This window comes from Oratosquilla oratoria, chromosome 12 (genome assembly GCF_046742065.1).
Source record: "Oratosquilla oratoria isolate Oo_2021 chromosome 12, ASM4674206v1, whole genome shotgun sequence".
In the NCBI taxonomy this organism is placed as follows: domain Eukaryota; kingdom Metazoa; phylum Arthropoda; class Malacostraca; order Stomatopoda; family Squillidae; genus Oratosquilla; species Oratosquilla oratoria.
The window spans coordinates 70111075-70129253 of record NC_134788.1 but is presented as its reverse complement, the minus strand read 5'-3'; the positions used below and the strand labels follow the sequence as shown (position 1 = coordinate 70129253).

Here is an 18179-nt window from a genome sequence, read left to right as displayed (position 1 = left end):
CGGCGGTGGGCGGGTGGGTTCTCGCACGATGGCGACATGAAAGAAGTCGGCAGACACGGACTCGAAGGGCCCGGTGGGGTTGTCGTCGCACAGCAGAGGTTCTTGCTGATGGCTGGGGTGCAGCACCTGGCATGGCTCGCAGTCCTCCACCGTGCTCTTGATGTCGGAGTCAATGCCGGGCGGTAATATGGCTTTTTGAGCCAGTCGCATGGAGGCTTCCACGCCGCGGTGGCTGTCGTGGAGGCAGGCAAGCGTATTCTTCCGTAGAGCGGCGGGGACAACGATACGATGGCCGTAGAGCATCAGGTCCCCGTCGGCAGAGAGGACGTCTCGGAACACCAGTATAGGACGACGGAGCTGGGTAGGGCGAGGCGGTTGAACGGGAACCCGGAGGACACGCAGGTAAGCAGGTAGGCGTAGGCGGTGTCCACTCGACCCGCGGCCCGGAGTTCTGGAGCGTCCTGTTGGTGTTGAGCGACGAGCCATCACCGCGAGCGCCGTCGTTGCAGGCGACAACGCTCCTGACATGCGCGGCGTCCTTGTTGCAGGCGGTCTCGTCCTCCGGCGTAGGGCGGGAGACCGGGTCTTGTGAGAGGACGTCAGGTATGCAGAGCTGCTTCCCGGCGCACCACATCGCCGTGAAGACGAAGAGCGAGAGCCTCTCCTTGAGCCGCTGTAGGCAGGGGTTCTCGACGGCGTCCAGGGTGTATGTGTTAAGGATGGGGATGAGCGGACGATGGTCCAATGTGCCATGGACCGGGCTTGGCAGTGCGATCTACGTCAGTCAGCTGGAGTGTTGCGTGACGTCAGCGTCGTTCTTTAAGTTGGTCGCGGTCGTGTCGGGAACGCTCTACCAAGAGGCAGTGTATCCGATGGGTTGGGATGAAAAGCCTCTTTGTTCGCTCCTCTACTGGCCCGCCAAAGCGCGTCACACGGTAGGGCTCCACTGAACTGCATTGCGCTGCACAGTCCAACGTCCGCACTATTACACTTTTCCATCAACACCTCGTTCACGTAAGCACCGCCGGATCGTGCATTCTCGCGTTACTGTCACTCGTTCGCTTGCACGCAACTGATTAACAAACCGTGCTTGTGTTTCACTCTGGTATATTGCCAGGGTGCTTGTAATTGCAGGTAATTGCAAGTATCCTACACACTGCGCCATGTTTGGAAGCACATTTGCCTGAGACACTAGTGAAACAGGTTGTACGATTCGTGGGTTTTGTAATCGGTGGGTTATGCGTATAGAGGACGCAAGACATGTCCCCCAAGGAGTCTAAAGTGTAACTGACCCGTGGGCAAAGGTGCTAGATGCTGTAAGCATACGAAAGAGAAGGTAGCCTTTGTTGGTTGTATGAAAGGGCTTTTTGACCGGGAGCCCCGCTGTTGGTCAGCACACTATTGCATACTGTGCTCGTCTCCAACGCCAATTACAGTATATCACACTTTACATTTTTTCTCGTACTCTTCCCCGTTTTACATCTGCTTTCTTTTTTATGCATCCTTTATCTTCTGATTTGCTTCTCTTCGTTTTTGATCATTCTCATAGTTTTCTCTCATCTTTATAACCAGTCTCTCAATGCTCGCTTCTTCTCTTCTATTGGCTTCTTCACTTCATCATCCACCACTCACTACCATTCTTTTTAATAGATTATGAAATATTAAGTCATATCTATATACAAAAGGTATTGGAAGAATTGATTATTTCTCCTTTTATACTGCTATCCCCCTACTTATATATAAACCTTTATGCAGACTGCACAACGTCCGAAAGTTGCCTAAAGAAGGACGGGGAATGCGTGCACGAAGACGAGGTCGACCGCACTATGAAAGTGGTCAAAGCCAAGTGCATGGAAGGCTGTGTCTGCGTCAAACGTACTTACACTACACAAATATTAGCAGTGCTTTTCTTGAAATCTCTTTGAATAAAATGTGCATATAAAATATAAATAGACTTTTCATGTACATTTAACTATAATCAAATAGCTCACCATGATAATGTGTTACGTTTTCTTTTATCAGAATGTTTTCCAAGACAACAAATGTCTCAGAAAGGACGGAATGTGCGTGGATCATGTCGATAATCCCCGAGACATAATCGATACTAACCTGTGTGGTAGTAATTGCACGTGCGTTAAAGGTAAGAAGGGTTGACAGTTTCATACCTTTAATATGACCCACCACAATTTGTTAGTCTTGCATAAACTAACGTCGCCGACGGGGTCATGTCTACATATCTTAACTATAGATACTTCCATACATGCTATTCCAAGGGGGAATTGATTGGCCGAATACACTTTCATTAGATCCATATCAGTAACAACGAAACCAACATGATGACATGCTTTTCTCTACTACGACCAGACTTCAGAAGCTGTCCTCAGGAAAAAACCGTGTACACAAGTGGGAGGGCGATGCATAAACCGGCGTAAAGAAAAAATGCAGGTTGGACGAGTATCGTGACTCGAGTCTATGCCCCAGCAGGCCCGTCTGCGTCTGCTGCATAAGTAAGAAAATTTGTGTGCTCATTCGTGATGTCAATGACTTCAATTTAGTCTTGTGTTAAGTGGCCGTCACTGAGTGTCCATGATTGCAGTGATCCTTGGTATAAATGAATGAGGTATAGATTGTCATATTTTTGTTTTGGCAGAGTGCATCCAAGACAGGAGATGCCAAGAAAGATCCGGAATGTGCGTGGGCGAGGTTGCAGATCAAGCAGATTTAATCCCTGGCGAATGGTGTCGGACCGGCTGCACATGCGTAAGAGGTATGTAGCTTTGTAAAGATTGCACATTTATTACTGTTCCGTGTTTGGAGAGCCGTGCTATGGACGAGAGTTAGAACACCACTTCTAGAAGTAATGGTCAAAACCCGATCAGGGCATTGTAGTAGTAAGGTCAAATGGTCTTAAATCTAGGTCCGCGTCCACTGTTATTTTCTTTTCCCTGTAGATCAATCCCTCCCTCCGGCTAACACTAATCCTGTTAAATTGGGTGATTTACCTAGATGAGCCAATGACCCCATTCCTCCAGCAGTTATCATGACTATACATCAAAATGAAATAAGATAGATTCATGTCTCCCTCTGAATTTCTTTTACCACTATCGTTCAACTTGTCTAGAAGAATTGTAATAGAAATATCTACTTCGACAGTACTTTCTACCACGACACAATCGTCTACTACTGTCACATCATCAACCTCTACTGCTACGAGAACCACAACGTCGACTCCTGTTGAAGGTAAGAATAGAAATACTTCTTCCTGGTTGAATAAGTGTCGACAGAAGACCTTATGGTCCATAACTAGGTCGGTTGCGAAAAAATCATCATGATAAATAGATAAATGAATAAACAAATAAAAATTGTAATGATATGAATAGTAATAGATAAATAGGTAAAGTTAGATAATAAACAAACAGGTAAGTAGTAAATAATAAGAAATTGAGAGATAATAATAAATGATAATCAAGTATATAATAATAAACATATATATAATAATAAACATATATATAATAAAAAATAATATAAAATAAATGGCAAGCATTAAAGCATCTTGCATAGGTGCTTATCTAAACGAATATTAAAGATTCGAACTGAATACATTACACTGCCTCTGCAGGAAGTTTATTCCATTCATTAACTACACGGAAGTTATTTTTACCCACTTCCAAATTATATCTATTTGCTGACAGTTTGAAACCATTAATTCTTGTCGGATTTTCATTCAGTTTGAAATTTTGTCACTTTTGATGTTTTCAATTCCCTTTAGAATCTTAAAGACCTGTATCAAATCACCTCTGAGTCTACGCATGTACATGAAAATGCACACACACACACACACACACACAAACACACACACACGCACGCACGCACACACACACACACACACACAGCAATATCTTGGCCAGGGACTTTGCACTCAGTATACTTATTCTGCTGCAAATGGGATCAAGGTAAAACTGTAGTCACGCTTAAATCATATTTTGTATTGATAATTGATTAACCTCTTGCCAGAGTGTGAGACAAAGACACCCTGCGCTAAACGAAAAGGTATTTGCCAACCCTTGGAGGCAAGTTGCAGCACAGAGGTGATCGGCATAGGCAGACCGTTCTGTGGCGATGACACATGTCACTGTTGTCTGGGTAAGTTTTCGCAGGCCTGGGCCAACGTCTTGTCTTCTTTTAAAAGATATCTGGAAGGCTACTTTCATTAGAACATTCTCTAGGCCGTTTCAAACATTAATGGCTTGGCAATATTAAAATTTTCCTATAAAGTATGTATTCTGTATTCTGTATTCTGTATTCTGTATTCATATATCGAATATTACGTCATGTCAGGTTTAGTGCATATCAACGCACACAAATGATCACAAAATTGAATTAGATTTCATTAATGCAGACTTGTAGTAAAGTGTAGAGCAAAACAGAGGAGAAAAAGATTTTGAAAAAAGAAAACTAGATAAGCCTGATTCACTTTTTGTCCAATTGATTATATTTTCTTATATGTGCCACATCTCTGGTTTTCTTCTAATTTCATAATTTTCTTCCTACAATGGAGTATACTTTTTATTGCAAGAGGGATCTTGTATTACATAATATCTACTAAATTGTCCATTGCACCAACACCAAATGATTCTATTTAATCATCCAGTATACCATGAACTAAGTCAAGGTTGTCCACATCCCACAGAAGAACTACCAACCACCTCCACGACCACGACAACGTCGACCCCTGTTGTAGGTAAGAATAGAAAGCCTTTTCTCTATATCAAATACACCCATCTATCTACACGGATTTTTTATGAACATCACATCCCAGTCTATTTCTTCAGAGAATTTCTTCAACGAATGAACAATGATCATATCAACATTTATTTTTACAGAATCATCCACCTCCACAGAATCGTCTACCTCTGTCACCACATCAACCTCAACCGCCACAGCTACGACGTCGACCCCTGTTGAAGGTAGGGATAGAAAGCCTTTTCCTTGTTCGAGTGTCACCTACACCGATGTATCGACATAAACTTATCTCACCTCAAACATATCTTACATCTTTCAAATGAACACTGCAGTGAGCACCCTGTACTTTCAATATTGGCTTAAACTTCCAAATAGGAGTTCACCAATAATACAATTGATAATTTGCTTCCCATGTCAGAATGCGAGACAAAGAACAAATGCCAAAGGGAAGGTGGAACTTGTCGAAACCCCTCGAAAGTTTGTGGCACAAAAGTCTTGGGTGTTGGCCAACCTTTCTGCAGCCACGATAAATGCATCTGTTGCGAGAGTAAGTACAGTATATGGGATATGTTATATGGAGATGCTTTAGGATACTCCTTCCTCGGTTCTTTACCTTCAACTTGATAAGTCTGTTTTAACACAATATCAAACATAATATCAAGCTAATTCTTAGTGATGGAAAGACACAGCAAAATGCAACGTCTTTTCATCTGTGTCTATATACCTAGAGTTTTAGCCCTCTTATAAGGGAGGTAGATAATTCAGAGGCACATAGTACCTATTCCCACCCATTTGACTCCCCCTATTCCACCACCCTTTCTACCCCTCCCATCTCAGTTCCTGATAGATAACGGGTCACCCCTGCATCCGCCAACTGTTCTGGGTCAAACGCAATGCAGCAAGACACACTACACTCACAGCAAGGAGGCTTCACTTAATCGTCGACCCCCTCACCGTCTCCTCATGCAGAAAAAGAGAAGACAGCGAGAAATCCCTTCGGGCTGCGTCAAAATATCATTCACACATTAACACTCCCTAATCCCCATCCCCCATACCTCCTTCCCTTCCATAACAGTATGTTTCATACACAGTCATTCTCCACTCATTCCTATCTCTTGCCTTCTCCTTTCCTTGCTTAACAAATATTCCCGTCGTACTCAACGCCCTTTTAACACCATCCATCCATCTCATCCTTAGTCGTCCCCTCAACTTCACTTTCCGCACCTCTGCCTTCCACACCTCTTTTACTAATCTTTCACCTCTCATTCTTTCTATGTATCCAGATATCCTAATAATCTTTCACCAGCTCTATCTACCACTTCCTTTTCCCCTCCCGTTCTCATTATCACCTCCTCGTTTCTCACTCTATCCAACCTAGTAACTCCTACCATATCTCTCAGACATTTCGTCTCAAACACATTTAAACTTTTCTTCTCTGCTTCTCTTAAGTTCCAAGTCTCTGGCCCATACAATGCCGTCAGCACAATCACCCCTTCATACAATCTCCTCTTTGCATCCATTCCCACTTGCCTATTTCTCATAACACTTTTTAATATCCCCAAAGCATTTACTTACTTCTCTCAATCTACAATTTACCTCCACCTTCATTTCTCCCTTTCCTGCCAAACACCTAAAGCTTTCCTTTCTCTAACCTCTCTCTTTTTAGATTTCCTTCCAATTAACAGCCTTCCTCTAACCTTGTACACCTCATCACCTTGCTTTTACCCACATTTCCCTTCAACTTTCTCCTATCACATACCTTTCTAAACCCCATCACTAATTTCCTTAATTCCTCCTCCGACTCTGCCACGAACGCAGTGTCGTCAGCAAACAACAACTTGATCACTTCCAACTCTTCTCCACTTTCTTTAACAGTCTTCAGTTCCCTGCCCATTGCCTTGCCTTTAGCTCCCGCAGCACTCCATCCATGTATACATTGAACGGCCATGGCGACATGACACAGCTCTGACGCAGTCCCACCTTTACCTCACACCATTGGCTCTCTCCATTTTCCATTCTAACACAGCCTGTACTACTCTCGTCAAAACTGCTACACACATATTTGTCCCCTTTTCCCATGTAAAGCGAAACTATACAAGCACTTCACCAGTCCTATGAGACTCTACTCTCCCTTACACATACATTAAACAACCTCACAGCCAGTCAATTATTACTGTAACTACCTTCCTCAGACACTTCGCATGGCACCCATCTAATCCAGGAGCTTTACCTGTTTTCATCATTTTCAGAGCTACTTGCACCTTATGTCCTCCCTTTTCTTCTTCCATCACCGTCATTTTCATAGCGCCTCCCACTGCTACCACCAATCCCTCCCCATCCTCCTTCACATTCAATAGCTCTCTGAAATACTCCACCCATCTTCCCCTTACCGCTTCCTCTTCCGTCAAGATCTGTCCATCTACAACTTTTACTTTTTCTCCTCTACTTGACTCACCTCCCCTTCCTCCCTTCATTTCTTTCCTAAACATCTTTTTATTGTTTTCTGTTCGCAAGCAAAGTTGCTTGGGCCAGCAGTGAAACAGGTTTTACGATTCGTGGGTTTATCAATCGGTAGGTTATGCGTACAGAGAAGGCACGACATGTTTCACAGGAGTCTAAAGAGTAACTAGCCCGTGGGCGAAGGTGCTAGATGATGTAAGCACACAAAAGAGAAGGGAGCCTTTGTTGGATGTATGAAAGGGCTTTTCGTCCGGTGTCGTCGCTGTTGGTCAGAGCACGCCATACAGCATTGCACACCATTGCAAAGTGTGTTAGTTTCCTATGCCAATTACACTTTACCACACCTGGTATCCGTGAGGCTAGGCGAGCGGCGGTGGGCGAGTGGATTCGCGCACGAGGGCCGCAGGTCCACCATCGAGGGATGTGGCGTGACAGTGGCGGCGTCGCAGAGGGGCGGGGCCACCGGGCGGAGGAGTCGCCGATTACGCCACCAGATTCTCCCGGGGAGGGGCCGAGCGTTCTTGTCGTATCGCCGGAGCGTCTGGGTGACCCGAGCTGCGGGCGGCGATCGTACTCCTCCAAGCGCGCTTGCCATTCCACCGAGAAGGACTCCGAGTGGGCCGGGACGCATGTGCGGAAGGATCGACCGTACAGGACCTGGGCGGGTGAGTGGCTGGCCTGGGACGGAGACCGCGGTCGAACTCCTCGCAGTGGTTCTTGCCGGAAGGTGCGGTCTTAAGGATGAGGTGCTAAAACCAGGAAGGACTTTCCTGCGACGTGAAAGAAGTCGGCAGACACGGACTCGAAGGGCCCGGTGGGGTGGTCGTCACACAGCAGAGGCTCATGCTGATGGCTGAGGCGCAGCACCTGGCATGGCTCGCAGGCCTCCACCGTGCTCTTGATGTCGGAGTCAATGCTGGGCAGGAATATTGCTTCTTGAGCCCGTCGCTTGGTGGCTTCCACGCCGCGGTGGCTGTCGTGGAGGCGGGTAAGCGCGTTCTTCGTAGAGCGGCGGGGACAACGATATGCTGGCCGTAGAGTAACAGGTCCCCATCGGCAGAGAGGGCATCCCGGAGCACCAGTACAGGAGGACGGAGCTGGGCAAGGCGAGGCGGTTGGACGGGAACCCGGAGGACACGCAGGTAACCAGGTGGCCGTAGGCTGGGTCCACTCGTGCCCGCGGCCCAGGGTTCTGCACCATCTTGTTGGCGTTGGACGACGGGCCATCACCACGAGCGCCATCGTTGCCGGCGACATCGCTCCTGACATGCGCGGCGTCCTTGTGGCAGTCGGTGTCGTCCTCCGGCGTAAGGCGGGAGACCGGGTCTTGTGAGAGGACGTCAGGTATGCAGAACTGCTTCCCGCCGCACCACATCGCCGTGAAGACGAAGGGCGAGAGCCTCTCCTTGAGCTGCTGTATGTGGGGGTTCTCGACGGTGTCCAGGGTGTATGAGTTAAGGTTGGGAATGAGCGGGCGATGGTCCGTCAGCAACCGAATGGCACACTGGACGAGATGCAGGTGCCCCTGACTGTGGTCCTAGCGGATAGCGTATCCCATGCTGTATAGGCGCGACGCATCCGGCTGCAGTACCACTAGCAGGATGGGGTAAAAGGGCGCCAGTACAGAGCTCGCTTGCCGTCGGCGAAAGCCTTGTCGTGATCCGTGGTCCAAGTGAATGAGCGCTTGGGACTCAGCAGAGGCCGTAAAAGTTGAGCCGCCGCTGTTATGGCCGGAGTGAAGTCCGCCAGTTGGTTCGCCAAGCCTATGAAAGAATGTACATCGGTCAAGTATAGCCCTTACCTTGTCCTCGTCGGCGGATATACCGTCGGCGGAGAGGCGGTAGCCACAGAACCTGACGCTGGGGTTGACGACCGTGAATTTCTTCTTGTTAAGGGTGATGCCGTGGCTGCGGCATCTGGTAAGCATGTGGTGGATCCTCCGGAAGTGGGCGGGGAGGCCTTCGTCGAACAGGAGGATACCATCCACCACTTTAACACAGTTATCCACGCCTTGCAGAGCCGCGTCTCTCTGGAGGCAGTAGGTGTCACCAGGTCGTAAGGAGGGCGCGGGAGGCGGCTGACGTGGGGGTGCGCACGCCTGGCGTTGAGCACTTTTATATGCTCAGACGGTGCACACATGCGAGTTGCCCTGGTGCTCCAAAACTGTCCCCCTCGCCGACTCGTTCGAGCGCCAGTTGGTCACTACTTCCTGCAGTGACCCGGTTACGGGGAGGAAGCTGATGCGTTGTACGAGTTCCTCTTCCCCGACGGCCATGAGTATGACCGTTTTCATCTGGGCCTCCGCGCAAGCGACGGCGCCTACGGCGCACAGGTCTACCTACTAGGCCTTGTGCTTGGTGCGGCCGTAGAAGTCGTCGAAGGACTCGCCTTGCGCTTGCCTGCATTACAATAGATCACGGCGGCGGAGGACCTCGACTCGCGCGTCTCGGAGGTGGAGTTGCAGCCGGTCCAGCACTTCGTCGGCCGAGAGCGGGGTATCGTGGGGGGTGTCCAGTGAGTTCCGCAAAACCGCCTGTACGCCGAGAGACAAGCACAATCTGACTTGTGTAAGCTGTAAGTCGTGCGGCATCCTATTGACGCTGGCCATAGCGGCGTAGTCGGCCCAGCCGCGGCGCCACGACAGGAACGACTGGAAATGGGCGTCGGACTGCAACGGCGGCGAGCACGGAACCGTCAGGTTACCCGGCGGCTGAGGGGCGGGCGGCGCTCCGGTTACAGGCGAGGCCGGGACGAATAGAATCGGCTGAGGCCTCGATGGAGGGGACGTCGAGCGGGTGACGAGGGCTAGGACTTGTTGCAGGGTCTTCGCCATTGCGTCAACTTTCGCAGGGTCTTCCCTCTGTGCGTCTTGTTTCACCGCTAGGCGAAGCCCAACGTCGCCGCAGCCATCCCGCAGAAACGTCACGTTTGGTGTGAGCGTGGGCGGGGCGGGTAATTTGACGTCGCCCTCTAGCGACAAAGGTGAATCATGGACCGGGCTTGGCGGTGCGGTCTACGTCAGTCAGCTGGGGTGTTGCGTGACGTCAGCGTCGTTCTCTATGTTGGTCGCGGTTGTGTCGAGAGCGCTCTACCGAGAGGCAGTGTATCCGTAGGGTTGGGATGAAAGGCCTGTTTGTTCGCTTCTCTACGGGGCCACCAAAGCGTGTCACACGGTAGGGCTTCACTGAACTGTACTGCACTGCACGGTCATAAGTGTGCACTATTGCGGTTTCCTTCAACACCTCGTTCACGTAAGCACCACCGGATCCTGAAGTGTCGCGTTTCTGTCACTCGTTCGCTTCCACGCCACCGATTAACGAACCGTGCTTATGTTTCACTGTTGTACGTTACAAGGGTGCTTGTAATTGCAATTAATTGCAAGTATCCTACTCACTGCGCCATGTTCGTAAGTAAAGTTGCCTGGGGCATCAGTGAAACAGGTTGTACGATTCGTGAGTTTATTAATCAGTAGGTTATGCGTACAGAAGAGGCACGACATGTCCCCAAGGAGTCTAAGGAGTAACTGGCCCGTGGGCGAAGGTGCTAGATGCTATAAGCATACAAAAGAGAAGGTAGCTTTTGTTGGGTGTATGAAAGGGCTTTTTGACCGGGGGCCTCGCTCTTGGTCAGAGCACGCCATTAGATCATTGCACACTATTGCATACTGTGCTCGTCTCCAGCGCATATTACAGTATATCACACTTTCAAAGTTTTCTCATACTCTTCCCCCATTTTACATTTGCTTTCTTTTTTATGCATCCTTTATCTTTTGTTTTGCTTCTCTTCCTTTTTTATAATTCTCATGGTTTTCTCTCATCTTACCTTTATGCAGACTGCACAACGTCCGAAAGTTGCCTAAAGAAGGACGGGGAATGTGTACACCACGACGAGGTCGACCCCACTATGAAAGTGGTCAAAGCCAAGTGCATGGAAGGCTGTGTCTGCGTCAAACGTATTTACACTACACAATTATTAGCTGTACTTTTCTTGAGAACCCTTTGAAGAAAATGGGTATATAAAATATTAATAGACCTTTGTTGTACATCTAACTTTAATCCAATAACTCACCATAATAATCTCTTACGATTTCTTTTATCAGGATGTTTCCAAGACAACAAATGTATCGATAGGGACGGAATGTGCGTGGATCATGTTGATAATCCCCGAGACATAATCGATATCAACCTGTGTGGCAGTAATTGCACGTGCGTTAAAGGTAAGTAGGGTTAATTGTTTCATAACATCAACATGACCCACCACAGCTTGTCAGTAATGCATAAACTAAGGCCCCCTGCGTGGACATGTCTACGTGTCTTCACTGCAGATACTTCCATTCATGCTGTTCAAAGGGGGAACTGATTTGACCGAATACACTTTCATTACATCCATATCAGTAACAACGAAACCAACATGATGACATGCTTTTCTCTACCACCAGACCTCAGAAGGTGTCCTCAGGAAAAACCGTGTACACAAATGGGAGGGCGATGCATAAACCGGCGTAAAGAAAAATGCACTCTGGACGAGTATCGTGACTCGAGTCTATGCCCCAGCAGGCCCGTCTGCGTCTGCTGCATAAGTAAGAAAATTTGTGTGCTCATTCGTGATGTCAATGACTCCAATTTAGCCTTGTGTTAACTGGCCGTCACTGAGTGTCCATGATTGCAGTGGTCCTTAGTATAAATGAATGAGGTGTTGATTGTTATATATTGTTTTGGCAGAGTGCATGCAAGACAGGAGATGTCAAGAGAGATCCGGAATGTGCGTGGGCGAGGTTGTAGATCAAGCAGATGTAATCCCTGGCAAATGGTGTCGGACCGGCTGTACATGCGTAAGAGGTATGGAGGCTTATAAAGATTTCACATTCATTACAGTCGCATGTTTGTACAGTCGTGTGGTAGACGAGGAGATGAGAGCACCACTTTTGGAAGTGATGGTCTAACCCCGACCAGGACATGGTGACAGTAGGGTCAAATAGTCTAGTCCAGGTCCGCTTCCACTGTTCTTTTATTCTCCCTGCAGAGCCATCCTTCCCTCCCACTAACACTAACCCCGTTAAATTGGGTGTTTTTACCTGGATGATCCCATCACCTCATACCTCCGAGAGTTATTATGACTAGAAATCTAAAAGGAAAAAGAAAACATCATGTCTCCGTCTGAATTTCATTTACCATTATGGTTCAACTTGTGTAAAAGAATAGTAATCAAAACAATTACCTTTACAGCACCATCTACATCGACACAGTCGTCTACTTCTGTCACACCATCAACCTCTACCATTATGACCACCCCAACTTCCACTGCTTTTAAAGGTAGGAGTACAATTTCTTTTTCCCGTGTATTACATCCATCTCTTACACCTATCCATTTATACAAACGCAGTCCCGCCCACCCTCACGATTTTTAGTCAACATAACTTCCACACGGTGGTATATACCGGTAGACTGTATTCAGCGTCTAAATCAAATAATTGCCTGTAGTATGCAAACCGTTCTGTCGCCACGACGAATGCAACTATATTGGCAAAAGTAGTCTCCTGATTAGGAAGGGGAAAGCTTTAAGAGATCATAAAAAGAACTCAATTAAATGCCTAAAGGATTTAAACAAATTCTTTTTTCTATGAAAATGCATAAATACTTGCAATGGTTTAGGAGGCAATATAACCAAAACTAAAACAATACATGAAATCAAACCAAAATATAGTAATTGGAAAATAGAGATAAAGACCAAGTTGGAGCCATCCATGAATTTGGAACTAGATATGATTAATTGGAGAGGAATAACAAATACCACAGGAGTATTGTACTTTTTCTGTATACTACAATTAGGTAAGTACAATTACGTAGACACCCAGACGCACATCCACATGCACAAACACAAACACACACACAAACACGAACACACACACAAACACACACACACACACACACACACACACACACACACACACACACACACACACACACACACTTACAAACTGTATGTGCTGAGCAGGTTAAAATCATTAGGAACACCTACATCTGAGCTACAGGAGGTCTACAAAACCTTCATACTCCCCCACCCTCATGTATGCCTCACCAGCCTGGTCCAGCTCACTCACCCTCACACAGAGACAAAAGTTGGAGAGGGTACAAAAGAGAACGTGCAGGATTATCCTGGGCGTGGAGTACAGCGGTTACGACCACGCTCTTGCCACCCTTACTCTATCTAGGGTGTCACAGCGGCACGGTGAGGCACTAAAAAATTTTGGGGAAAGCCTGCTTACCCACCCTAGACACCGTCACTTCCCCCCTCCCGACGCTCCACCAACTCGCCACGCCACTAGACACAGAAATAGGCTCGTACCAATCAAAGCGCCAAGGACTGACCGCTACAAAAACAGTGCCATCCCATCCATTGTGCACATAATCAACTCTATGTAAACTTGTACCGCGTATATGCTCTAAGTTTTATATTTTTAATCAGCTTTTGTAATGTATTATTCTCAGTGTACTACTGCAATTGAAATAATCTTTTCATTATTATTATTATTATTATTATTATTATTATTATTATTATTATTATTATTATTATTATTATTATTATTATTATTATTATTATTATTATTATTATTATCATCATCATTATTATTATTATTATTACACACACATACACAAACACACACATACACACACACACACACACACACACACATACACATACACATACATGCACACAAACAAACATGCAAACGCACACTATTACGAACTGGGTAATTCAGGCTATACACCTCCACGACTCCCACTTAATACACCATGTATATATAAAAGAGATGGCAGTTGAGGACACCACATTCCATCACTAATTTTAGTTGAGGAACTTAGTTGAAAATTAAAGAAACGAATGGATAAACATAGATAAATTATACACAATAAGCGTTCGACCATTACGAACAGGGAGATTCAGCTCGTCTACTATCTAGTACAGCTTCTGTATATGGAGTAAAACAACAGTTGAATGCATTGCATCCCAATGTTGGTACTAGATTAGGACAAAACTGGGAGGTTGGGTGATAATTGTTGCGAGAAATGACACAACGTTTAAGAAAACTATTCTAAGCCACAGTAAGGCTGAACCAGTCAATCTGAAAATTACAGACAGTGGGCTACAAAAAAGACACCTCATGACATCGGAGAGTGCATGCATCTTGGAAGCAACCTCGTGTATCATGTGGACAACCTACAACCACATATCAGTTAGGACTCTTGTTTCCTATAGTGTAGACACAAGTACCACCAAATCTCAATCAAAGATGATAGAACACAAGTATTGAACATAGTAACATCTTAGTCAGGTACTTCGTACTTAGTATACTTGCTTTGCAAACGGGATCAAAGTAAAGCTGTAGTCGCGCTTAAGTAAAATCTTATATTGATAACTGATTAACCTCTTGCCAGAGTGTGAGACAAAGACACCCTGCGCTAAACGTCAAGGAGTATGCCTACCCTTGGAAGTAGGTTGCAGCACGGAGGTCATCGGCAGAGGCAGACCGTTCTGCGCCGATGATACATGTCAGTGTTGTTTGGGTAAGTTTCTTCAGGCCAGCGTCTTTTCTTTCTCCCATAAGATATCTGGAAGGCTGCTTTCACCACACATGACGTCAAAAGTTATTTCAAGTCCTTTCAAATCTGATTACTTTGGCATCATTTCCAGCTTGTCTATATTGTCTTCAATAAATATATAATACAAACTATCAATATTAGTACTGGTACCAACAGCGCCCTTATAGATATGTTTTCAGGTGCCATGATATCCTGCATGCAATTTAAGATTACATAAAGTCCATCATTTATCCTGTATATCCGTGGATTTGCAACCACACTTAAAATAATTAAGTCATAATTTTTTGTGTATATCAACAAAGACATTATCACAAAGTTCAACTCGTATGCGTTAATATAGACTTGTAGTAAAGTGTAACGTAAAAAGAAAGAGATCAGCCTTTACAAAATTAGGTGTCGAGATTTTGTTCTAACATAGACATTTTATAATTGGCTCTAATCCGTAAGGGTACCCCCAACACAGTCCCTAAAGCCTTAGCTGAATGCTACTATGCTACTATACCTCTCTTGAAGGTAAGAATAGAAAGCCTTTTCTCTATACCAAATACACCCACCTATCCACACAGTTTTCTTCTTCATAAACATCACATCCCAGTCTATTTCTTCAGAGAATTTCTTCATTGAATGAACAATGATCATAACAACATTTATTTTTACAGAACTATCCACCTCCACAGAATCGTCTACCTCTGTAACCACATCACCCTCAACCACCACAGCTACGACGTCGACCCCTGTTGAAGGTAGGGATAGAAAGCCTTTTCCTTGTACGAGTGTCACCTACACCGATGTATCCACACAAATTTATCTCACCTCAAACATATTTTACATCTTTTAAATGAACATTACAGTGAGCACCCTGTACTTTCAATATTGGCTTGGACTTCCAAATAGGAGTTCACGAATAATACAATTGATGATTTGCTTCCCATGTCAGAATGCGAGACAAAGAACAAATGCCAAAGGGAAGGTGGAACTTGTCGACACCGCTCGAAAGATTGTGGCACAAAAGTCTTGGGTGTAGGCCAACCTTTCTGCACCCACGATAAATGCATCTGTTGCGAGAGTGAGTACACTATATGGAAGATGTTATATAGAGATGCTTTAGGATACTATTTTCTTATATCACGCTCGTACTCCTTGATCGATTCTTTACCTTCAACTTGATTAGTCTGATTTTAACGCAATGTTAAGCACAATATCAAACCAATTCTTACTGATGGTAAGACACAGGAAAAGGGCATTTCTTTTAATCTATGTCTATATACCAATAGTTTTAACTTTTTCATAAAGAAGGTAGCTAATTCAGAGGCACGTACCTATTCCCACCCATTTGACTACTCCCCTCCACCACCCTTTCTACCTCTCACATCTCAGTTCCTCATGGATGAGGGGTCACCCCTGCATCCGCCAACTGTGTCATCCATCTCATCCTCGGTCGTCCCCTCAACTTCACTTTCCGCACTTCTGCCTTCCACACCTCTTTTACTAATCTTTCATCTCTCATTCTTTCTATGTGTCCAAATATCCCAATAATCTTTCACCAGCTCTATCTACCATTTCCTTTTCCCCTCCCGTTCACATTATCACTTCCTCGTTTCCAACCTAGTAACTCCTACCATATCTCTCAGACATTTAATCTAAAACACATTAAAAAAATTCTTCTCTGCCTCTCTTAAGTTCCAAGTCTCTTCATATTCAATAGCTCTCTGAAATACTCCACCCATCTTCCCCTTACCGCTTCCTCTTCCGTCAAGATCTGTCCATCTACAACTTTTACTTCTTCTCGTCTATTGTCTCACCTCCCCTTCCTCCCTTGATTTCCTTCCTAAACATCTTTTTATTTCTTTCTGTTCGCAAGCAAAGTTGCTTGGGTCAGCAGTGAAGCAGGTTGTACGATTCGTGGGTTTATCAATCGGTAGGTTATGCGTACAGAGAAGGCACGACATGTTTCACAGGAGTCTAAAGAGTAACTAGCCCTTGGGCGAAGGTGCTAGATGCTGTAAGCACACAAAAGAGATGGAAGCCTTTGTTGGAAGTATGAAAGGTCTTTTTGTCCGGTGTCGTCGCTGTTGGTCAGAGCACGCCACACAGCATGGCAAACCATTGCAAAGTGTGTTACTTTCCTATGTCAATGACACTTTACCACACCTGGTATCCGTGAGTCGAGGCGAGCGGCGGTGGGCGGGTGGGTTCTCGCACGATGGCGACATGAAAGAAGTCGGCAGACACGGACTCGAAGGGCTGGGTGGGGTTGTCGTCGCACAGCAGAGGTTCTTGCTGATGGCTGGGGTGCAGCACCTGGCATGGCTCGCAAGCCTCCACCGTGCTCTTGATGTCGGAGTCAATGCCGGGCAGGAATATGGCTTTTTGAGCTAGTCGCATAGAGGCTTCCACGCCGCGGTGGCTGTCGTGGAGGAAGGCAAGCGTATTCTTCCGTAGAGCGGCGGGGACAAAAATACGCTGGCCGTAGAGCATCAGGTCCCCGTCGGCAGAGAGGACGTCTCGGAACACCAGTATAGGACGACGGAGCTGGGTAGGGCGAGGCGGTTGAACGGGAACCCGGAGGACACGCAGGTAAGCAGGTAGCCGTCGGCGGTGTCCACTCGACCCGCGGCCCGGAGTTCTGGAGCGTCCTGTTGGTGTTCAGCGACGAGCCATCACCGCGAGCGCCGTCGTTGCAGGCGACAACGCTCCTGACATGCGCGGCGTCCTTGTTGCAGGCGGTCTCGTCCTCCGGCGTAGAGCGGGAGACCGGGTCTTGTGAGAGGACGTCAGGTATGCAGAGCTGTTTCCCGGGGCACCACATCGCCGTGAAGACGAAGAGCGAGAGCCTCTCCTTGAGCCGCTGTAAGCGGGGGTTCTCGACGGCGTCCAGGGTGTATGTGTTAAGGATGGGGATGAGCGGACGATGGTCCAATGTGCCATGGACCGGGCTTGGCAGTGCGATCTACGTCAGTCAGCTGGAGTGTTGCGTGACGTCAGTGTCGTTCTTTAAGTTGGTCGCGGTCGTGTCGGGGAACGCTCTACCAAGAGGCAGTGTATCCGATGGGTTGGGATGAAAGGCCTCTGTTCGCTCCTCTACTGGCCCGCCAAAGCGCGTCACACGGTAGGGCTCCACTGAACTGCATTGCGCTGCACACTCCAACGTGGGCACTATTACACTTTTCATTCAACACCTCGTTCACATAAGCACCGCCGGATCGTGCATCCTCGCGTTACTGTCACTCGTTCGCTTGCACGCAACTGATTAACAAATCGTTCTTGTGTTTCACTCTGGTATATTGCCAGGGTGCTTGTAATTGCAGGCAATTGCAAGTATCCTACTCACTGCGCCATGTTTGGAAGCAAAGTTGCCTGGGGCACATGTGAAAC

General features: G+C 46.6%; 1 protein-coding gene across 1 annotated transcript; it reads left to right on the top strand.

The window, feature by feature from the left end:
* The first annotated feature begins 11935 nt into the window (after positions 1-11935).
* LOC143030505 (uncharacterized) lies at positions 11936-15971 on the top strand. The gene is made up of 5 exons (XM_076193656.1): positions 11936-12041; positions 12429-12515; positions 14640-14768; positions 15464-15547; positions 15742-15971. Exons 1-5 carry the CDS (start codon positions 11963-11965, stop codon positions 15969-15971), a joined length of 609 nt encoding a protein of 202 aa, XP_076049771.1. The 5' UTR covers positions 11936-11962.
* Positions 15972-18179: the final 2208 nt, after the last annotated feature.

Coding starts and splice junctions, on each gene's coding strand:
- LOC143030505 (XM_076193656.1), top strand. CDS start 11,963: ATGTGCGTGGGCGAGGTTGTAGATCAAGCAGATGTAATCCCTGGCAAA. Junction 12,042..12,428: donor CGGCTGTACATGCGTAAGAG/GTATGGAGGCTT, acceptor TTACCTTTACAG/CACCATCTACATCGACACAG. Junction 14,769..15,463: donor TACATGTCAGTGTTGTTTGG/GTAAGTTTCTTC, acceptor TTATTTTTACAG/AACTATCCACCTCCACAGAA.